We start from the raw sequence: 24,331 nt of genomic DNA, 5'->3' as shown, positions 1-24,331 counted from the left end.
ATAATTTTCTTACCTAAATCTTGGAAGACACCATCTGATAATTGTGGTTTTGGAAAACTATTTCCTCTGAGATGATAATTATCATAACCTAGAAGATTGCTTCAGTTAAATTGACGAGTATCGTTTTCATGCAGAGTAAATACTCCAGGCAATAAAGGATAGTAGTGAAAGAGAAATTTTTGATAGGGAGGCTATCCAGAGTTGCTTATGATTAAAGCAATTTTCATTAATTATACAGGCAACGGTCTAGCTGCTTGTGAGTTCAGAATCTCCTGGCCCTCACTCATCTTTCTAAAGAAGCTTGCCATTTACAACCCCTATACAAAACTTTTCTGCCCTCCTATGAATTTGCTCTTCAGTCCCTTTACATTACTTAGAATCCCCAAATAAAACTAATGCCAACTATCACATTCTGAATTTGAAGAGATGGACAGAGAAGTAGATATTAAAAGATAAGACATAAGAAACATAAAATAAGAAATACATCATATATTTACATATAGTGATTTTTTTAACCATGGTGCTTGGTCATTATTGAAAACACGACCATTTATGGTTTGGTACATGATATGTCACATGTATAGCCAAATCAAAGCTGACTGTTCCAAGAGTTAGCATTATTTTTTAGAGATATAGGTTTGTACAATACACTTCTACAATTTTTTAAATAGATTAACTATATCAAACATTTGTACTTACGAGGAGCCCCTTCAGCCATTTCAATAGCAGTGATTCCCACAGACCACACATCACTCTAAAAATGATAGCAAGAAACCTATTATTACAATGGGAAATTACTATTAAGAATCTCCAAAACATTTTGGTAGGGATGGAATAGCAATGTGAGAGCCATTTAATGGGTTTTCTATAATAAAAATCTTTAGAGACTGAAAGTACAAAAAGGCGTCGGGTTTGTGACCAGCCCGCCCCTCACTGTTCCATAGGTTCGTAAGGAATGATATTCAGTGAAAGGAAAGTTCATCTTGGGCGCATTTCTATTACTGTTGTGCTTTAAATAGAAAAAGTAACTTTTTTGAGACATGGTTTCTCTGTGTAGTCACAGCTGCCTGGAACTTGTCTGTAGACCAGGAACACCTTGAACTTACAGAGACCCCACTGTCTCTATCTTCCGAGTGCTTGGATTAAAGTCATGCACCACCACTGCCCAGCAATTTAATTCTGTGTATTTTGTTTAATTTTATTTAATGTAGAATGCTTTTTAATAATACCCACTTCATAAGATTCTTATGCATACATATGTATATGTATATGAACATATGTATGTATGTTTAACAAACAGATATATATATATAATTTATGAGTTAAACATTAACATACAAATTATTCTACATATAAACTATATTTGCTGATATATTTTATATAAATTATTGAACACATATTTCATTAGCTCCTGGGATAAGATCAATTGAACCTACAAAACATTATTAAGCACTTATAAATTATCTGCACCATTATCAACTGTATTTGGTTTGTCAAAGTATACAAAGGGGGCTGGTGAGATGGGTCAGTGGGTAAAGACATTAGCTTCCAAACCTGCCGACCTGAGTTCACTCATCAGGATCCATATGTTGAAAGGAAAGAATTGATCTACAAGTTTTCCTTTGAGCTCCACCCATGTGCTTTTACATGCACACAGCATGCAGGTGCATGAGCATACTTAAATAAAATGTGTATTGAGGAAAGAATAAAAGGCATCATACTAGAGGCATACTGATTGACTCTTAAAATAGTTTACTCTAGTTTTGGAGCCTCAGTTTATAGATGCCTTAACTTTGCTTTGTAAGAGACGTAAGGTTTCTTTCAAATATTTTCAGATTAAATAATAAAAACAAGTTAAAGTACTTGGAAGACTGTAAAATTAGACAGATATAAGTTACCATGTCTTGCAGTAAATGGGTTAAAAAAAAAACCTTTGTTTCTGTAGTCTTCGTAGCTCTCACTGTAGTGAGGAAAATGCAATAGGCTCTCAGTAAATACTTACTTTACAGAACAAGCAAAGGACATTGGCAGAAATGGCAAAGAGATAAAATGAAAATTGACTGATTTCATGTACTGAGTTCTAAGTACTACAGAGAGAGATCACAGTGAATTGTTTGGAGACTTATGATGTGGTAAGTGAGTGAGGTTTTCTAGTTTTTAGCAAATGGGGAGTTTTGTGCCTTTCCATATTGAATTTTTGGAATATATATTTGTATACATATATTTATATGTGCATTTCAAAATGAAATTTCAGCTGAAATGTTAATATATACCACAAATTGTTAAATTTTCTAGTCCACTGATTTTCTGTGGTTTTGGAGATGAGCCAAATGCCAAAGATTTTCTCCAGTATACTAAGTAATTAAACTATTATTTTTAATTTTTACTTATAAGAATTATTTGTCTTATACTTATTCTATATGTGTGGAGCTGGTGACTAAGCGTAGGGCCTTATGAATGTTAGACCTACTGGCCAGCATCATCAGCTCTACTTGTCGCTCTTAATTTTGACATAGAGCTGAACGTAAACTCATTTTTGTAGCTCAAGCAGGCCTAATATTCCTTCCTGCCTTAACCACCCAAGTAGTTGGGATTACAGTCTTGAGGCCCCAGTCCTGGCTTCATTTTATTGAGTTTAGAAATTCCTCTGCTCTTGGAAGTTGAATCTCCAAATGAAGCCATCTAATATATTTTTATAAAGAAGTTGCCAACAACTTGAGCTAGATATTCCTTCCTGAATCTGAAAAAGTGCCAGTGTTCGACTTTGCCTTCATTATTAGGCAACATTATTCTTATGCATAATATGAAACCACATATAGGAATAAAGACTACTATTCCTGATTAGAGGTTATTTAAAAGGAAGAACTACTTTGTATCCTTTTATCATTAAAATAGACATAGTTGGATCTAGAGAGATGGTTCAGTAGTTAAAAGCACTTGTTGCTTAATCAGAAAGAGCAGGATTCAGACCCCAGCACTCACAGTCACCTGACACTCCAGATCACCTGGCTAATAACTAATTGTAACTCCAGCTACAGGGGATTCCATGCTGTTTTCTTTTGCACACAAATGTGTGTGTATACACTCATACAGACACATACATCCACATTTAAAAAAAAATCAATCTTCACAAATAAGATAAATGTAGTCTTTTTTTTTTTCAAATTTGAATTCTCCCTGTCTGAAGTAGTGTACTCACTCTGTAATCATAGGAGCTTCTTGGGTCCTCATCACAATGAATCACCTCAGGGGCCATCCAGTATGGTGTACCAATGAAGCTGTTTCTTCTTCCATTTGTTCTGCTCACTTGGGCACTCACGCCAAAATCCACTACATATGTCAAAATAATTAATCAGGAATACAAATCTCAGTAAGTTATTGCTTTAACTTGGAAAGGCAATACAAAAGCCACAATGGATAACAAATTTTCTTTCTGGCCCAGAAAACTTTACCATGAAGTCTTCTCCAGGAATACTGGGAAATGAGCTTTAGCTGCTATTTATGTTGGAATGAGACCCAACAGTGCTGTTATAAATTTAATGTAGGTTTGGATAAATGTTTATCATGAATATTAAAAATAAAGTTCTACTGATTACTAAAATGTGGCATATGGCATATGTAGAGCTTGGATCTGCCACCAAGCTAGAGGATGAATAGCACTATGAGCCACATCTTAGTAATGTAAGTACTGGTTGTTAGGAAGTCTCATGCATGACATCGGAAACTCCAATCCCACTGATAAGGAAAAATGAGCTTCCTGATAGAAGCTAAGTAAGTATCCAGATCTTCTGAATCAGGTACAAACACTATCTGGACTATCCATATCTTAGCTTTGTACTATAAAAGTTCAGTTTCTCATTCATCTGTGGGATACATTGTAAGAAAATATTTAGTATGGTATCCCGAGAAACAGACAGAAAAGAGCTGAAGTAGACTTGGGTTACTAATTCCAAAAACAATAAGACAGGGATGAAATATGAAGTAGATTTTCAAATTTATAATAGTTTCTGGGAATCTGGAATATGGTGAACAAAATAACTGAAAAGCAGCTTGAATAATTTAGTGGAATCAAAGAAAAATGAAATAAAATTAATATTTTAAGGCAGTCTCTCAGAAAGCATCTAACAAGAGGAAGGACTATTCCAAATATTTTTGAAGACCATTGGTCTCATTATCTAAAGTTTAAAAAAGTATTTCTTTGCATAATAGCTCAACATTCCCACTCTCCAATAGCTAACTCAAAGGCCAAGAAAGACTTATGAAGGACATAAACTTGATATACCCCATAGATGCAGGGAAAGCAAGTGCGGAAAATCTAGAAGAAATAATAAATTAAAAAGGCAAAGAGAAATGCAGAGTTGAAAACTCAACAATGAAGCTGGGTGTGGTGGCACACACTTTTAATCCCAGCACTCAGGAGACTGAGGCAGGAGTACCTTTGAGATCAAAGCTAACCTAGCCAAGAGTGAGCTCCAGGACAGTCAGAGCTACACAGAGAGGCTCTGTCTCAAAACAACAGCAGCAACAGCAACAAAATCAAAACAAAAGTCAACAATGAAATAATTTGTATTTTCTTAGTGATACAATTACAGATTATGGAGTTATTGTCATTTTACAGTATCTTTCTTGGTGTTGCTTCTATAGCTGGCATGTTCATGTACTTTGCTTAAGAGATAATGTGATCTGTGCAGTTTATGTTGTTAGTTTTGTAGCTTATGCATATAAGGCATGGTACATTGTCTCAAAACCAATAATACACAATTGCTCTTTCATTTTTCCACAAATATTCAATAAATATTCTTAATGACCAAAATCTCTACTCTGGTTCTGTTAATTTAGCAAAAAAAATGGGAAATGCAGAATTTGGTTTCTATATTGCTGCAAAATCATTTCTGATCAATATAATTTCAAAGAATAAATACAAATAAGAAATTTATGTCTAAGCAATCGAAAGCTATTTCATAGTCTTCAAATATGGGCAGGAATATTTTGAAATGGTTAATACCTGCCATAATTCAATCGCTGAAATAAACATGAGAGCTATCTCTAACATAAAGCACTAAATGACCAAAAAGTACAGGTCTATTATATTTAAAGTGAGTTTACTTGCCGTTTCAAAGAACTCATAAGGCACGCCCCTTTTACTTTCATGTCAGTTCCATGCCAAAGTTTCAAGCAAACCCAAATACTACATTGGCACTGCTATGATCAAAGGCATTCTTCTTCACATCCTTCCTCACCTAACCCTTGCAAGGATGAACTTACCTAATTTTACTTCGGCATTATGAGTCAGCAGCACATTTTGGCCTTTGATGTCCCGATGAATTACTCGGTGTGCATGAAGGTGAGCTAAGCCCTGTACATACATACACATTTTAAAAGTCAAGTAAATATATAGATACGTATTATTTTTTTCAGTTTTCTAGGATTGCTTTTAAGTTCTTTGGGTAAAACAAATCTTTTGTTAAGAAAAATGGTCCACATTTGGTTTTTCAAACAAAATTCTTTCTTTAGGCTGGAATGACTACAACCAGTTCCCAGAAATACTGCTTTTGGCTATAAGGAAAGGAAAATAAATCAGAATACTCATGAAAGAAAAAGAACACTAAAAAGTAATATTTATATAGATTGGGAAACTTTATCCTCCTTTATAGCCTCCATATTTCTGACTAGCCATGACAGTAAGGACATGGGCATCTTAACTATTAACTGTTTTCTTCTATTTTTTATCCAAGTATTTGTTTAGTTCAAAATATTTTCTGAAGAGTCCTGTAGACCTAGAATTTGAGTGAATATGGAAATTCATTTTAAAGTGTGTACAATTTGTGTTGGCTTACCTTGTTGGCTCCAGCCCATTCAGCACTAAAGAACCTCAAGACCTGGCTAAACCATGACTTTGCATGCATTATTACATTTATGTTGAGATCATGCCAGACACTAGTTGGGCATTAACAATATATTTATTGAGCTTTTATTCTGTGCCAGACATGGTGCTAATGGTTTAAGTGGAATCATCACCAAGTTATCCCAGAATTTCTTTGGAGAATATGCTATCCTCCTATATTATGGAAAAGGAAAATGAGACATGGAGAAATCAAGAAAGTGATTAAAGTTCATACAACTAACATGTGACGAACTGAAATCTAAACTTGGTATATGATTTGCATTGTTATCACAAATAAATTCAAACAAAATCGGAAGAATGCCATTCCTAAGTGTTGGGGTACTCCTCATTTTATTAACATCCTTTTTCGTTGACCCTAATGACTTAAGCACTGAGCACCAATTGAAGTTGTCTGACCAAGAAGCTCATTGTTTTCATGCAATTTAATGTGAGATGTAAAAAAAATGTGGGACTGTTTGCAAAGATAATATATGCCTTTTTAAAAAGCAGCAATGGTTTGGGGCCACACTGCAGAACACTGACTTTTCATGACCAGACCTCATCTTAATCTCTGATAATAGTGCTATGCTTAAAAAATAATTAAATCATGATGTCAGTCCTACAATATGATGAACACAGTAGCATGAAACTCACAGAGAGCCATTCAAGGCTATGATTTGAGCTTTTGGATCTCTGAAGAAATTCCTTATCCACTGGTTATATCTAAAATTCTTAGTCAGGTGATAGATAGATAGATAGATAGATTTTATATATATATATATATATATATATATATATATATATACATATATATATATATACATATATATATATGTAAAACTTTGTGTGTGTATATGTGTGATTGTTTGTTTTATAGCTAGGTTCTTTTAAGATCAGGGATTATTATAATTATTATAATTAAGTATTATTTATAAACTCACCTGAAGAATTTCTCTACAGATGTAAGCAATCCAATCTTCTTTTAAACTCTGATTTCTTGTCATCCGCACTACATCAGTGACTGAGCCTGCTGCACACAGCTCCATCACCATCTGCAGATGATCCACAAAAGCACAGCGGATTTGTTACAGCTTTCAAGAGTGGAAGGAGAATTTGTGAGAGTAGATAAACCAGGCACCACATTTGAATGTTTCATTAGCAGCTGGGGTTTGAACTAATTCATGTTTGTAGGTTGTAGTTTGAGATATTTAGAAGAAAGATCATTTAAGTTTATATATATATATATATATATATATATATATATATATATATATATATATATAAAACAAATGCCCCTGACCTTGAAAAGAAGAAGTATTTGAGAGAAAAGTTTGCCTGGATATGCAGACTCTACAGCAGCACATTGTTAACCTTCGATTTACTTTCATTTCTTAATGGGCTAAAACGACTGAGTGAACAGAATATATCTGATAACAAGAGTTAACATTTCTAATAACTTTACATATTGTGTGAAAGCTAAATTTTGTAATATTTTATGAAAAAGGCAGTATACAGACAAATATTAAATATGGTAACCATAGAGTTGTGGAACAATATTTAATAAGATTACAACTACAATTGTCAGAGAATAAAGAATTCAAGTTGCCGGACATCTAAGAAAAAGAGAATTAATTTGAACATCTTTAAATTTGATGGTTCTAAGAATTCTGGTAGTAATCTGGGAGCACCACTATCATCTATGAACTTACTAGGAAGGCTAAACTTCACAGACTTTTCAGACCTACTTAATTTAAAATCTGTGAAGGTGGTCCAGCATTTGGTGTTACAGAAAGTTCTCCAGAAGATCCAAGATTCATGCTAAAGTTTGAATTTCATTGGAGTGTGTTGCTGTAAGCATTTCTCCAGCAGCGATTGCCCCAATTCCCAAAATCCATTCTGTAGAATGTAGTAGGACTTTTGATTGACACTGGAATAGCCTAAAAACTTTTGGTTATTATTTTTAAAAAGGCATTACACCAGGTTTTGTTCCAAATTCTCTGTTTTAAAGCTATCATTGACTAAAACTCATTGTCTAAGACAGTGGAGCGAGTATGGGAAAAAAAAAAAACTCTAGTAACTAATCCAGGGGATTAGTTAGGCTAGCTTGCAGTTAGTTACTGAAATTTGTATTTTTTGATCTGGAATTTATAATAGTCCAGCCATGACAGCAAATCAACAAACCATTCTGCTATATTTATGCATAAGTGCACATATGTCAAAGCACTTAAGACATAGCTATCTGTTCATGTCAAGTACTAAATCAAATTTGTCCTCATCTGTTTATTGTTTCTAGCCCATCGAGTCACCTGGAAAGCAGCAAAAAGAAAAACCAGCAAAGCTGTCATTTACAGTCTGAAACTGAAATCAACAGTGTTCACTTCTGTCCTCCTCCATCCCACTGGAAAGCTCCTAGTCGGGCATTGTTAATCTTTTCATTTCTTATCATGCTGTCCCAAGGAGTCAGAATACATTTTGCCACGCTATCTTGAACAGCTGAGGGCTTAAATTTTCTAGTCAGAAAGCAAGTATCACATCTCAGCTCTTTCACTGTGTTGACTTTACTTATAGAAAAAAAGACCAGGGCAAAGAAAAACACACCCAAAGTTGATGCCTGTGGCCAGGGGGACTCAGCTTGAAAAAGGCACCATAGAAGGACACAATGTTTTTGTGGAAAGAGTACTTCCTCAGCAGATTGAGTTCGGTCCTGAGATCCTCCTCTTCATCCTAAGCAGTAAAACCAGACAACAAAGTTTGAAGCTAAGCAAACTGGTAGCAGTTCATCTCAAAAGTGCAATAAATATATTTATAAAAGAAAATCTTATAGTAACAGTATATTCTGTAGTAATTGAAAATAAGATATCAAGAATGAACAGTGATGGAAATATCGGATAAAATTACAATTTAGGAGCAAAAAAGGAGTAAACTAAGGATCTTTTAATTCAGAAGTTCTTAAAATGTGTCCCTTGAAAATCAGCACTACACCATGAAAAAGTAAGTATCCAATGAGTGGTGTCATTTTTTATCTAATTTTATTGAGAGGCAATTCACATAATATAGACCTAAGTCACTTAAAATGGAACATCTAATTGTTTTTAGTGACATTTATATGTATGCATGTATATACATATATATGTGTGTATGTATGTATGCATGTGTCATTGCAGTCAATCACAGAATAATTTTCCTCTAAAATGAAACTCTATGAACTTTGGTTCATAGCCTGGCCCCAATTCTACCACAGTCATCTTAGTTCTGAGAAACCACTAATTTACATTCTATCCAAAGTACATAAAAGAAAATTTTTAATATGTAGTCACATCAGACTAGCTATTTCTGAGGTTTATACATGAAATATCCATTCATAAAATATCAGTACTCCATTTAATTTTGGTTTATAATCAATCAAATGATGGGCACATTGGTTATTTCTACCTTCTGGGTACCATGAATAATGTTTCTATGAGGATTAACATGAAATTTAATGTAAAAGTTTTCATTTCATTCCGGTGATTCTAGTATGTTTAATATTTTCTTTTTCTTTTCTTTTTTTTTTTTTTTTTTTTTTTTGGTTTTTCGAGACAGGGTTTCTCTGCAGCTTTTTTAGAGCCTGTCCTGGAACTAGCTCTTGTAGACCAGGCTGGCCTCGAACTCACAGAGATCCGCCTGCCTCTGCCTCCCGAGTGCTGGGATTAAAGGCGTGCACCACCACCGCCCGGCTAGTATGTTTAATATTATGATGAAATGACAAACTCATTTTCAACAGTAACTGCATCACTTTGCCTTACCAACATAACATATATAAGAAGTTCTGATTGTTGCACATGCCCCCAAAGTTGTTACATCTGTTCTTTGAGGGTGACATTATAGTAGCATGTGATTTTGAGTTATAATACCCTGGGAAGAACTGGTTTTAGATTATCTTATCAATTTCTTATTAGCGTGTGTGTTGCAAAATACTGAAATAAAAATTTCTTTGCATGTTTAAATGTTGGGTTGGCTTTTCATTATGTAAGTGTAAGCTATTTTTTAGATATTCTAGATACTCATTTTTTATTAGATAGTGGATTTATAAGTATCTTCACCAATTCTCTGAGTTTTCTTAAACTTTCACGCTTTCTTTGGAGCACACACATTTTTACTTTTGAAAAAGTTCAACTTATTATTGTTTTAGTTTTAGTAGTTTTGATATCATATGTAAAGATTCATCATCAAATCAAAATCAATCACAAGTATTTACCTTTATGTTATTTTCTAAGCATTTTATAGTTTGTAAAGCACTTTATAGATCTTGTGGTTAAATGTTTGATCTATTTTCAGTCAGAATTTTTCTTTTACATTTATAGAGCTACTAGCAAAATGTTGTGACTATCCTTAATACATTTTAAAGGTATGGGTTCATTTGATTTTAATCTTGTCAAGTAAGTTTATAAAAAATTTAGTTTTCGTAATCATAACAGTAGTACATCATGTCTGTAAAACAAGTAATGATCTAGTCTCCCTGATCATTTTCACAGATTCGTGTTAAAAGGTTGTAGTACACATTCTGTCAGTTATGCATGCTAACAGACTAGCTAGAGACTGAACGGATAAATATACAATGCATATGTGCAACGTATGATACACACAATAGTTACCAATATGTATATGTGGAATTTATTTGAATCTAAGCAACTGCATATTTTTCTTTTGTAATTTTAATCAATACATAAAGCACATCTATCTACAGAAATGAATACTTCTACATCCTTTGGTGACAGCATAAAATTATAAAGAGTTGAGATATGGTTCTGGTGCTCAGGGGATGTTGAAGTATTCTTTTCAAGAATTACCAATTTATTGATACATGAATTCCACCTAGTTAGGTGAGATCATTGAGGTGAGAAGCACAGTTTCAAAAGACAACTATCCAAATATAAGTTAAACTTCGTCAGAAAAGAGCAAATTCTCAGTGTATTACTAATACTTCTCTTTTTACCCACTTTTTCTTCCAAAGGTTCCATTTACTTAAAAAATACAGTAGAAAACAGGAACATATCCCTATCTTCATAGAAGATCTGTGTATGTGCAACTAACACACTTTTTAGCTAAAATAATCAAGCTGATTTAGAGATGCTAACTGATTAGCTAGCAACGATGTTCCTTTACTAAAACATAATCACAGAATTCAAAATACATGACTTAAAAAAATAAAACTTCCAAGAGTGGGCTTCCCACATAAATGTAAACTCTCCCAAAACAAATAAATGAAGATCAGATATGTTTGGAAAGCATTAGTGTGTTTGCCACTCTCAATTAACGGGAAGTTGAGCTTGTAAGAAACACACAAGTACATAATATCCATCAGGCCAAGTGGGTAATTTAAAACTCTCACACATCTCCCAGTAATATGATGCTACAGTGTTTCCTGGCTCTCTGCCAGTTGATCCCAGACTGGCCTGGATCCCCTGCTTTTTGTCAGAAGGCAGCTCAAGGATGCCAGAATTCCCTTTGTAAATTCACCAATGCTACAAGCAAAATCCCTTTTTTATATGGAAAGAATACCAGAAAGGTTTTGGAGACTTTAAAATTTTTTCATTAATATACACTTCTGAGGAAAACACAATTGGTCAAATAATTCTAGTTTTCATTCTGTTTGTTTAGTGGGTTTTTGATCTACCAAAGCCAGTTACAGCTGCTTCCTCTGAATATATTTGTACTGTTATGACACATTATAAACAAAATAAGCCTGTTGTGTAACAGATAAATCATGAAGGTATTTTGCAATGGATTTTTCATATACCTAGAAAGATTCTAAATGTGTTTGTTTGTATTAGTAGAAGGGGTTATTTTTAATGTACATGACACTGTATTTATTAAGGCATAAAGGCCAAAAATATCTGAACCTTATTTATTTGACTGCAGGAGAGAAAACTAGAAAAATTAATCAAGGATTCTTATTTATATGAATAATAATTTTGGATTTATGTGCATATAATATTTTGATAGAAAACTAAGGTCTTTTGAAAACTATATTTCTGTATGTATGAACTTATTCTAAAGCCAATGATCATGGGTTAAGGGGCATCTCAAAAATTCTACAAGATGAAAGTGTTTCACACTCCTTTTTGTGTTAAAGTATTGTGGACAAATATCTGAAGAGTGTTAGGATAGCACCCTGATGGCTTTTTACTTGGTATATTGACTTTGTAATATACAGAGTAGATAGGCATAATTTAGCTCATATACAATGATGTCTGTGATCAGTATAACTGAACAACAGTTATTCACTCTAAAGAAGATGTGCAACACGTAAAGAGGAGTTTCCTAAGGTCAATTTTAGGAGAAAAGTTATTCTCGGTAGAGTCAACTCTTCCTTTGTTGCTAGCTAATGAGAAGGTTCTATACTCTGTAGACACACTCAAAGTTTGCCCTGCAGCCGATAACTTAGCATGCAAAGGAACATTTCTTCTAGGCCCTCCTCTTCTTTGACAGATGTTAGTGTTCAACTATGATGACTGAATCTATATGAACAGTAGAAGATATACACGTTATCCTTTCCAGCAGGAGCATTTTGGAGGGACCCAATATAGACATAATGATGAACTGCAGCCTAAAATTAAAGGAGAGCCTCTGGAGGTGCTAATGAAGATGTTTAGTACTCACACTGTATCTCCAGCCAACAGACTTTTGATATTTATTCACTCTCACCCGCCTTCCTATTTCAGGCAAAGGAGTCTGGGGGGAAAAGCAAGGAAAATACTCTCAGACCTACTAGTACACTTTTACAATCATTTATGCTGACCTATTTTCGCCTACTTTATCACTAAATTGTAGAGGAATAAAACATCACTTCTTTCTTGCTTTCCAATAATTGTACTAATTTAAAAATTGAGACTCCCTTTCTCTCTCCCTTCCTCCCTCCCTCCCCCCTCTGGTTTTTCAAGATAGGGTTTCTCTGTGTTTCTTTGGAGCCCTGGCTGTCCTGGAACCAGCTCTTGTAGACCAGGCTGGCCTCGAACTCACAGAGATTTGCCTGCCTCTGCCTCTCAAGTGCTGGAATTAAATGCTTGCACCATCACCACATGACAAAATTCAGTCTCTTATGACATGTGTAAAGTGATCACTAAATTCATTTTAATGGATGTAACTGACACATTAATGGGAAATTTTAATAATATTAAAGTGCTATTTTCTACTTAAAAATGCAGACAGTAAATATTAAGTAATCATCTAGAAGCTTAAGTTTTAAATATTTCAATAAAGATTTAATGTGGTTCTAGAGCTCCTGAGTTAAAAGAAGGAAATATGTATTTTACAAAGTCTTACTAAAAAAATGGTGGGATATTTGGAAACTATGCTTTAAAAATCTGCAAAGTCCCTAAACCCCTTGAATCTCACATTGGTTTGCAACATTTGACATTTACTGGCAAAAGAAAAGTACTTGACTCTTTCTTCACTTTTCAAAGTAACATTTCATTGTAGGATACAGCAGTGCCATAAAGCTACAAAGTCTTTCAAATATTTTTCCTTTTGAGTATAATAAAATAAAAGTTTCTTAACTTCTGTTATGTTCATGTTAATATTATTTTGACAAAGTGAATTACTCAAGCTAAAGAAAGAGGGCAGAAATCAGTCCTTTGCAAATTCTTTGACAATGGATTATGAACTGTGAGGCAATTTTATGAATATTAGCAGGAACAGTGCCAATTACATGGTCTCTCTTGCTTGTCTGTCTGAAAATATATAAAAAGCGTGCATCTTTGACAACTTTCCTTCTACCTGTCATTGGCGATCTAATGGCCTCAACTCTCAAAAGAAATTATCTGAAAAAAAAAACTAAGAGTAGAGCACTCTCACCACAGCACTAAAGGAAGTATTTTCTTTGCTATCCCCAGCAATAGATAACCCCTGAAACTAGAGGGCAAGATAGGCATTTTCTCAAGTGGCTTATAAGATCAAATACTGGGAATTTATGATGTGAATGAATCATTTTTAATGTGAAAATAAAACAAACCAGTAAGTGTAATACATTGTTAACTGTGATTACATAACTACAATTATTTCAGCTTAACTCGCTAGCATATAAAATCATGACTTCAAAACAGTGCTTTTAGAGTTGTTTCTCCCATGTACACAGTATATTAAGTGCACAGCATACAGAGAGGGCACAGGTTAGATTACCTTCCGGGCATTCATTACTTTAACAGCCGTGAATGAACCCGTCTTTTCATGGAGTCCCTGAAAGAAAGGATAGTGATAAATGTCAAATGTTTGCTATTTACCCAGCTACCAAGAAACTAACAAAGCAAAGTATATTAATTAAAATCAAAGTCACAGTATGTTAATAAATAGGTATATGTGTTTATAGCAAACATAACTATGTCATCAATATTTACATTAATATGAAGCACTTCGCTGAAAATGAAGCAAGCTTATTAGGTACCTTAGATGTTTGTCCTTATGTTAAGCAGTGGACATAACTGATCATCTAAATTACTGAATATAACTAATAGTGCTGATTTGTGTTCCACCAAAGAATCCAGATGGAAAGTGCACAGTTGCAATTAAGACAGCAACAAAAGGAAGACATTTTACTCTACACTTTGACCACATTTATGTGGCACTGTGCAGAGATTATCTCCCTACTGAATATTTCTTCATACACACAATTTCTTCCACAGTGATCACTGGTAAGAGTGACACATAATTAATTCAACAGCCTCTAAACTTCTTAATATGTCTTGAATCATAGGAACCAAAATCGTATGAAGTAAGTTCTGGAAGACTTTTTTCTTATTGGCATCACAATGATGTCTAACAATCTAATCTTAAGATAAATGAAAATTATAGATTATAATAATATCAAAGTAAGCATATAGATTTTTTTAAATTAAAGTTATTTTGGGTGTTAATTTTTTAAAAATATTTCATGCTGTGGTAACAGAAATATACCAGTCCAGTGTTACTATGAGTAAGCTAAGTGGAATGCCTTATATGATAGTTCTCTAGCAGAAAACTATTCTTGGACTATATACTAAGTTGAGCAGTAATTTTCCAAATTCCAAGTTCACCTCGTGCTCCAGATTGTGGCCTTGTTTGGTTCTACCTGCATTTCTCTGTAGACACAGTGAATTCCAGCTTTCCTTTTTTTGATCCTAAGAGGTTATTCATGGGTCAAACTGCTATTCTGTTCATACTACTATTTTGTACAATATAAAGCATTTGGCAGACTAGCAAAGATGATAATCATATATCATCTTTTTTGATTGACAGCAAAATTTAACACCTTGCAAAATTAGAACTCCATCACAACCATATTTGTGAACATACATTAGTGAGGTAATTGAATGTCACTAAGTGCTAGTAATCGTGGTGTAAAGAAGCAGTTGGTTAATATCCTCTCAATCTGTGATTGACTCTCATTTCAAAATTACACACAATTTGTACTAAAGTGGAGTTTCAAGAATTTACTCACTATTCCTGAAGGGAAACGAGACCCTAGGTCTTCAAATCATTTAATAGGTTAAGACAATCATTACAAGCTTCCACAGATGTCTAGCATAGTTAAAATGCATAATTATAAGTTGCTGCGATTAAGATAACATTTCAGGTAATATTTGTATGATGATTTTCTTTTAACATTTAATATGAAATAATTTCAAATTCAGAGATTAGGTTAAAAAATATTGTAAAGTTCTTATGAATTCTTTTTCAGTTTTCTATAATGTTAGTATATTATGTTACCATGGTATAATAAATAAAAAACAGTAAATTAATGTTGGTATGATATTCCTTTAACCATATTACAGTTTATTTGTGATTTTTTTGGTCAACCACATTGTATAATGTATCTCAGCTTTGGTTTGTCTGATGCTTTCTTGTAATTATTCTGAGGTTGCACACTTGGGCAAGAAGTCCCTTTTATCATATATATTAGGGTAAAGTGTATTACAACATAACAATTATGATGTTTTGTCCTTGATCACTTACCCTAAGACCTATGAAGTTTCTCCACTATCAAGTCACTATTCTCCGTGTCATACTGTATTTCAGTGGCAGTGACTGACATTAATTTGGAAGGGTAAGGTTATTCTTGACCAGCTATTTAGAGACTCCAGAAGGCGCCTCTCTGAAATAAACTAATTCTTCAGTAGTGCCATCTTGTGGTTTGCTGATTATGTGGAAGCTGTTTTCTGATAAGAGCTGAAGGTTCTGTTGTAGTGAGAGATGTGTAGCATTTGTAATGTAGGGGTTTAATGTGGCCTTTCCTTTTTTAGGTACAATTTGTGTTTTATGCATGTGAAATTTTCTGTAAATATACGTAAAAATGCTAAGAAATCAGATAGGTTTTGTCGAAAATATTAAGAATTGTCATTGGTTCTCATGAGTATTGAAAAGTCCACAACTATAAATTGGATTTTGTTGTTCACTTTCCCTATGGAAATATCAACAATATACAGAAGCCATTAGTTGGACCAGAATAATAATCTTTAAAATATAAAACACTCAAAAATAATAGAAAGATAAGCTGTCTGGGTCACAATTTTTAAGATGTGTATGCTTATAAGAGTTAGGGAAAAGAAATTTCAAAGAATAGTTACTCATATAAATTCTTGAATCCTTAATAGAATCTCTTAAAGGGGTCAAGACAATGAATGCAGGCTACTATTTTAAAAAGACATAAATAAGGCCCCAAACAGTTGTACTAGCAAATTATAATGACTTCAGAACTAAACATGTATTCTTTTTACATATCTATTTGAAGTAACTCAGGAGAGAACATAAACCCCTCAATGTGCTAATTTTAACTTGGCAAAGATTTGTGTTCTTAATTAATTTAGGTTAATCAAATAAACAGCATTATTTAGTTTGCTTCCTCTGGGAAAAGCAGAGTTTATTATTGTGCTGTTGGTCTTGAATGTTAATATCAGCATTCTGAATATATCTTACTAACAAAAAATGCTACATACCCCTAAATTGAAGACAGTAAACACAAACATGTAGATATAATGTATACTTACATAAATGTATAATACGTAGATGTAATGTATACTTATAGAAATGTAGATATATGTATACTTATACAAATGTAGGTAGATTTTCTTAAATTGAATACTAAACCTTGATATGCACAAAAGTTAAGAGGAAGTCATGAACACAATGTTGAAGGTTAAAGGAAAGACTTGTATTACTACTCGGTAGACAGACTCCTCCAATTCCCTTGGGAAGTCGAATTACTCCACTAAAGAACAGTTATAATTTGTGGAAGTGTCTTAAAAATAATAAAGGAAGGCTCATTTGAACACTTAACATTCCAAAAGTAAATCTAAGTGAACTTAGAGCTACAGAAGAAATATATGACTTATCGATGTCCACATCACCTCACTCAGCCTTACCAGGTCCTAACTAACCAATAAGTCAACCATCTCTCCAAGCCCAATTTTCCTTTCTGTTGGCACTGATCCTTTCAATTAAGTTTTTCTTCCTCTTTATTTCATACTTCTTCCCTTCATCTATGGGGCTGCTTAGGTGAAGTTGAATGTCTATTCCAGTTTTTTGCTGATTTCCATTGGAATAGTTGGGAAACCATCATGGAAGTGGCACAGATGTCAATGGGAACATGAATGTGGTGCAGCATTTGAAAAGATTAGGGATTAAATCGTGGTCTCATGTGGATAGAGTTTTATAAGCAAATACTATCAGGCAATGCTGACTGGTGAAACTCAACCCACCAAACACAAAAATATTAATAAATGGGGGAATGCGCATACAGCAAAAAAATGAAAACAGAACATCAGAGCACACCTGCTTTGGTCATATCTGAAATGTCAGCGGGAAAGTAAAATCTTGCTGAGAGGGGGAGAGAAGACACCGCTGATGAAATAAGCCATTAGTTGTCTACTGTATGACTGCCTTCTGTTAGCTCAACGTCTGACGCAAGCTTCAAAATCGGTAAGGCACTGAGAAGTCAGCACTGAATTGCAGTAATGATCAATTTCTTGGGGATTATACATTTTCAACCATAACAAATGATTTAAAATAGCAGTTGTGACAGCTGTGTTGGTAAAAATCCATCATTCTGCAACAGTTAATTACTATGTTTTCCCCTAGAAAGAATATAGGATAGTTCTTGATGGCCTTGTAATTTCCATTGGCAATTTTTATATTATGTAGCTAAAGAAATTGTTGTGGAACAACTGCTCAGCCATTCATTCAGAGTCCCTCCAGGCATTTGTTTTGTTTTCAGTTGGCAAACTGAAAGCACCCACACGAATTTTTGATGGAGAAAGACCACTCAGCTACTCTCGCTACTCATGTTCATTCTACAGCTGTGTGGCTTGCTTTTCATCCACACAGTGTTGTCCTTTATCATCTGTTTTGATCCCTAGGACAACATCCAACTGATTCTTGAAGGCCAACACAAGGGCAGCCATAAGCAGTGTCTGGGAACACTTGTTGAGACAACATGACTAACTGAATAGTTTCTATAAACAGATCTATGCAGAAATACAAAAGCACGTGGTTGGCTGAAGGGTTTCAAAGAAGGTTAGCAAATCATAGCCTAGCTTCCAAGCATGGCCTCCCAGGAACTATTCCTGATGGAGGAGTGTCTATGTGTTACTTTCATTTTTAATAAAGAAAACTGCCTTGGCCCTTTAAGAGAACAGAAAATTAGGTAGGCGGAGTAGACAGAACAGAATGCTGGGTAGCAGGAGTGGGGAGCCACTTCAGGCAGTGGCGATATGCAGTCTCCATGCTTCTCCTCTCCGAGATGGACGCAGGTTAAGATCTCTCCTGGTAAGCCACACCTCGTGGTGCTACACAGATTACTAAATATGGGTTAAAGGAAGATGTGAGAATTAGCCAATAAGAGGCTGAAACTATGGGCCAGGCAGTATTTAAATGAATACAGTTTCCGTGTAATTATTTTGGGTAAAGCTAGCCGGGTGGCGGGACACAGCCCACTGCTTCTTTCTACATATTCCTTCAGACTGGTTGTGAGGGTACTGTTTCTGACATGCATGTCTTCTCATTTTGTTTTCTTTTTATCCATCCATCATACAAACCATCTTAAAAAGCCCAAATTGACAGATGTTTTCAGAGTAATCAGTTCTTGGAGATGTGGTTAAAATCAGCAAAGATACAGCAAAGACAGAGGGTAGGAACTGAGGCCATGCATAAAATATCGACCACTCTTTCCAAGAAAGAGGGGGTATGGGGGAGGGGAAGGGAAATGGGAGGAGGGGAGGAGGTGAAAATTTGTAAAATTATATAATTTGATAAAAAAATAAATTTAAGAAAAGAAAAAGAAAAGAAAAATGAATGGTATGGGCTTCAAACTTAGATTTTTAAAAATATGTTTTAAGGGACACAAATATGTGGATATTTGACCGATGATAATTACTAAATGACAAAATTATCATTCCCACAAAGCCTAGTATACTGCAAGAACACACACTGATCATTACATTAGAATGAATGACTGCCAGAGAGCATTATGCAGAATATGGTAGTCAATATTTACGTGAGCATCTATCTCATTGGGACAAAGATTTTGGCAGAGCATGTGCATCAAAACTGGAAAAGTCTTCCTAGGTGTGATTCTCTCCCCACTTAAAGAAAACTCAGAGTAAGCAAGGGATTGTGCCTAGAAGCAGATGGAGCCTGAAACGGAATAAATACTATTTAACATTGAAGCCATTTGGGGTTTAATACTTCTATAATCAAACTATCATAACTTTCATGGCAAGTTACAAGGTGAGAGCAAAAAGCAGTCATTTTCTGTTAAGAATTCCAAAGAAGAAACTGTTTTAAGAGATCATAAATATTACTTATTATAAATCTCACTTACAAAACAGTTGTTCTTTACAGGCCATTGCAAAGCTATGTCACATCTTTGCATAAAATAAAGGTAGTTTGTACTCCAGTTACCTAACTTACATAAACTTAAATTATACAATCAATTGATAATTTATGTGTCTGATACCCCAAACATTCTTTTTACCTAATGAATAATTTACCTATTCCATCTACTTATAGATAACAGTTAAGGGAAATTTTCAATTTTACTTAACTTTAGGATCACAAGCATTCAGCAAATGTGTATTGGGCTAGACCAACTTAATTGAAATATGATTCTAAAACGGAAGGGGATGGGCCAAGTGGAGAGTGTAGACATGTGAGTGGTGGTGGGAAGCAGATCATTTTATGCCATATAAAACAGGAGAAAATTTAGGGAGACCATAGTTCCTAACAATCACTATGAAACACTAATATTTCCAGACAAAACCTCTTAAATGTTGCAGTATTGCACGGTACTCCAGGAATCCAAAGGGCATTGATTTATCAGTAGGTGAATTTTCCTTCTTCAACCCTATAATCTTCTCTGTGGTTCCACTGGGAGGCCACTTAGAGGTCCAAACAACTCTCTTAAGTTAGAAAGCCTCAAGTCTTGGAAAGACACATGCTAGTCCATGTCAGAGGGCAGGAACACATAAGAAGTAAGCAGAACCAAGGCTCTTGCCAAACCCACACAAGGTTTGTCTGTCAGGTAGCATTACCTAATCCTCAGCTGTGCTACTATACTGAAACCTTCACTAAATATCTGCCGTATATATTAATACTACATATTATATTGTATATATACCTATACAGACACACAGATGTGTGCTTCTGTCAAGTCCAGCGCCATGAAGTAGTGAGCGGCAAGTACTTTCTTTCTTTGATAGCAAACCATCCAATTACACAGACCTTGGCTAGTTGTAGTAAATGAATTCATACTGAACCAGACTTTGAAAGTAAAAAGCTACAGAAGCATCAGAATAACCAGACAAACTAATGCTTTTCCTCTTCCAGAAATCTGGGACAGTCATGGTCATGCTTACTAGAACTGTGAACAGACGGAAGAGGGCCTTTGCGGTTCCAGTGGCTTTGTAGCTTAGGGTCTGCCCTGTAATTTGAGGCAGTTAAGTGTGCTTATACAGCAGCTTCAACTGACTTTTATTACCCTTGTTATTACTCCTGCAGGGAAAAATAGGTCAAAATATGTAGCAACATCATTTGCAAATGCAGTTGCTCTCTCTGATACTACAGTGCTCAAACAAAAAATTGCACAAAATGTACAATAAAGTCCAATATACTTGACTAAAATTGTATATGTATGTGTGTGTGTGTATTAGAAATGCATGAATGGCAGTTAGTAGTGACTAAGAGATGCCCTCAATAGATTGCTACATAAGTCATATCTAAGGGTGACAAAAATACAAAACCCTTGAAATTTATTCTCACAAGTAGGTGGCATCATAAAACATCCAATGCTGGTCATTAATACAAGTTTAAAGTCATAGTCCACAGGGATAAAATGCTGGCTCAGAGGCTAAGAACACTAACTGCTTTCTCAGAGGACCTGAGCTTGGTTTCTAGCACCCATATCCAGTGGCTGACGAGCACCCATAACCCTAGCTCTTTTGGCCCCTATTGGCAGTTGCATATACACAGAATGTTCATACACACACACATAGATGGGAGGGTCTTTTAAAATGTCAACTCTACAGTCGAGGACTGTATATGATGAGAAAACTATGACCTACATGAGCCTAGGGCTCACATACCTCAAATCCACTGATGACACTTCCACACATCATTATTCATTAAAATATAGTGAAGACATGATGAAGTCAAAGAGAGCTACACAGCTCACTGTGTATGCTTTGAAGCCTACAACAACTGCTGTTCTCAGAAAGCACATTACAAAAATAAGAGAGGGTTGGATACCAGAAGCCACTTGAGTTTTTTTTCACATTCCTGCCCCTGCCTTCTATCTTCCTTTCTGTTCCTCACTGTCACAGAGTTGTTTCTTTCCCTCTAAGATCTGTCAGGACTTCACCATGGAACTTTGTGTCAGGGCGTGGGCAAGTGCAAAGAGACAAATTCCTTCTAAGCGCAGGTTCTAGCACAGACTGGATAAGGCTTCCTCACAGTGTCTCAGCGTTTTAACATGAACTGCTGTCTTTACGCAATGCATGAATCAGCTAACACACTCACACAAAATGTATTCCATGTGTTCTGACAGATGTGACCTGCAGTGTCTCCAGTTCTACCAAGCAACTCAACTACTGAAAGAAACACATTGAAACAGCTGGGTGATGGATGAGGAGGGGGCATGACAACCAAAAGCAACAGCTTTGCCTTACAAATCCCCCCACTCAAAAGGAGAGTCTTAACTCTTCCAGGTCTGCCTATAGAGGGATTAAACACAACAGCCCTGGGTATGAGTCTAAAGTAGAGAGGGGGAAATTCATTAGCATTCTGTTTCCTAGGTAACTAGGTAAATGTTTCCTGTCACGTCCACATCTACCTGTGTCTCCTCTGTCCCGTTTTCCTGGACTGTATGCTAGCTTTGTCACGTAGGCTGACTTAGAACCTCTTTTCAGGCATCCAGTATATTCTGTAGGATGTGGATTCTCTGAAATGTAGACTTAAGCATATAGTCAGGTTTTTTAATGTCCTATATATGCATGGAAAGCATAGTCGCTAATTGTTGGTAAAAGAATTCATCATAATTCAATCAGATCAAACATCATTATTTTCTTATCATTTTTGTCAACTACATCTATAAAAATTTTGAGACAAAAGTCAAAGACCTCCACTGTAATTTTGGATGTACTGTATTAATATCATCTTGTAATTTTACTAATCCAATCTCATTTATTTTAGACATATTTTCCATTCCTTGCTTAAAAGTTCTTATGTTTTAACATTAGAACAATAAATCTTAGAATTCAACTATGTATTACGCCTCTTATTCCTTATAAAAGTAAATGTGAACTAAGAAAGCAATTCCATTTGAGACTTCACAGAACTAAAAGTGTACCATCAAAGTATCTTCTGATTTTGTTTCCTTTAAAAAAAAACGCATCTGACTTTTATTGTTAGAAAGCTAGAATATTCACAAAGTGAAGAATTCCTTGAGCCTATTTTTTTTTAATTAGGAAAATAAGACTAAAGTGTATTTCCATTTCCCGTGGATTTAAAAAAAATCCAGTATTGGCAAGATAAAAATGAAAAGAAGATTCTGCCATGTATTTTCCACAGCATGGTGACAGGGCTGCAAGATCAATTCCTTTCTTCCTAAACAATTCTTCATCTTCTTCAGTGACAGAAAGAGAGCTTGAGTCTTGCAAAAACTCAAGATGGCAAAGTAGGATGGTTTATTTTACTAGGGTACTCTGATTTTATTTATTAATATACGAAACCCTATTAAATGACAGGCCAAATTACAGCTTTTACATAAACTGCAATGCGTCCGGCTTCACCACTTGTATGGGTCTAAGCATTTGTTGCACACCTTGAGAGTTACTGGAGCATACTGCTACATTTCTACTTAAACGAGGCGACTGAAAAAACAACTCAGGATGTCTACATCTGGGATTTAACACAAAAGTATTTTGTCTCCAAGGGTTTTTGCTGGTAATAGAGCCATGAGTCATTGCCAGCATTGTAGTTTAAAGGTTGTTCTTACTGTCATGTACTGTATACTTTTATTTCATTGTAAACTACGCTAAGTCGGAGAGTATCTAAAGTCTTTATGGGGTAATACCTGAAAGACTGAGCTCAAGGCCTCCTTAGTGACTGTTTTCTAGCAAAAAACAATCTTTTCTCAGAATGTACTTCTACCCCCACTGCTTTCCCATCCACTGTTCTCACCCTGCGATCACAATTAATGTCTTAGATGCACTGTTTTCTTATTACCTTGCTTAGTAGAACCCTTGCAAAATGTCTATTATGCAGCTGCAAAGGAATGCAATAAGGAATTTCCAAGCCGGAAGAGAGGGGGGGGGCAGAAAATATCTCACAAGGATGAAGGAAAACTCAGTGCTATACGGAGAGTAGAAGGAGACAGCTCTATCCTGATGGAGTAACTTAGGACTGGGAAAGTATAGAATACCCACAAGCTGCCTTCCTGACACAAGAGCTGGGAGAAAGGGATCCAGAGGGTAAAAAGGAATGAAGAAAAGAGGAGAAAGAATAGAATGCTTTTTTTTTCTTGTGAAAGGGGTAAAACTGCGAAGAGTTGTGGTTTTTGTATTAACTGATATTCAATAAGTGTTAGGATACTGAGTAATGTGTAGAGCCAAGTAACTCATGTGACTCGTTCTTTTTGTTTGGAATTTGTGAAACGTAGCTACTATTATAGCAAAATCTAGGTTCCCTGAATGACTTAATTTTATTCTTAGTAAATTAATTCTGTCCTGACCCAGTATTCCCTTACAGAATGTCAATCAGAAACTAGTATTATTTTGGCAAGTTTAATCATCAAGTTGAAACAGGAAAATTATTTACCTATTGAGAAATATATGTGTGTGTGATTCACGTTTTATTTTAATTTTGCACACTTTGAACACAACTGTCTTTGCCACCAGTTAAGATAAATGCTGATTTCTATAAACCTTGGATTTGTTTCTATAA

The 24,331-nt window shown here is 34.9% G+C and overlaps 1 protein-coding gene across 1 annotated transcript in view; it reads right to left on the bottom strand.

Annotated features, from left to right (window-relative positions):
• The window catches only part of Nrk (Nik related kinase), a 96,972-nt gene that overhangs the window by 39,800 nt on the left and 32,841 nt on the right, over nucleotides 1-24,331 (bottom strand). Inside the window, exons 3-9 of the mRNA XM_038315800.1 lie at nucleotides 14,045-14,101; nucleotides 12,527-12,598; nucleotides 8,483-8,608; nucleotides 6,826-6,936; nucleotides 5,266-5,356; nucleotides 3,200-3,330; nucleotides 700-754 (exon numbers count right to left, since the gene is read on the bottom strand). Of these exons, the coding sequence (XP_038171728.1) occupies nucleotides 700-754; nucleotides 3,200-3,330; nucleotides 5,266-5,356; nucleotides 6,826-6,936; nucleotides 8,483-8,608; nucleotides 12,527-12,598; nucleotides 14,045-14,101 (643 nt within the window). The remainder of the gene's footprint in view (nucleotides 1-699; nucleotides 755-3,199; nucleotides 3,331-5,265; nucleotides 5,357-6,825; nucleotides 6,937-8,482; nucleotides 8,609-12,526; nucleotides 12,599-14,044; nucleotides 14,102-24,331) is intronic.

Source organism: Arvicola amphibius, chromosome X (genome assembly GCF_903992535.2).
Source record: "Arvicola amphibius chromosome X, mArvAmp1.2, whole genome shotgun sequence".
NCBI classification, from domain to species: domain Eukaryota; kingdom Metazoa; phylum Chordata; class Mammalia; order Rodentia; family Cricetidae; genus Arvicola; species Arvicola amphibius.
Note: the sequence above shows the minus strand (reverse complement) of the source record. Positions and strands in the feature narration are given on the sequence as shown.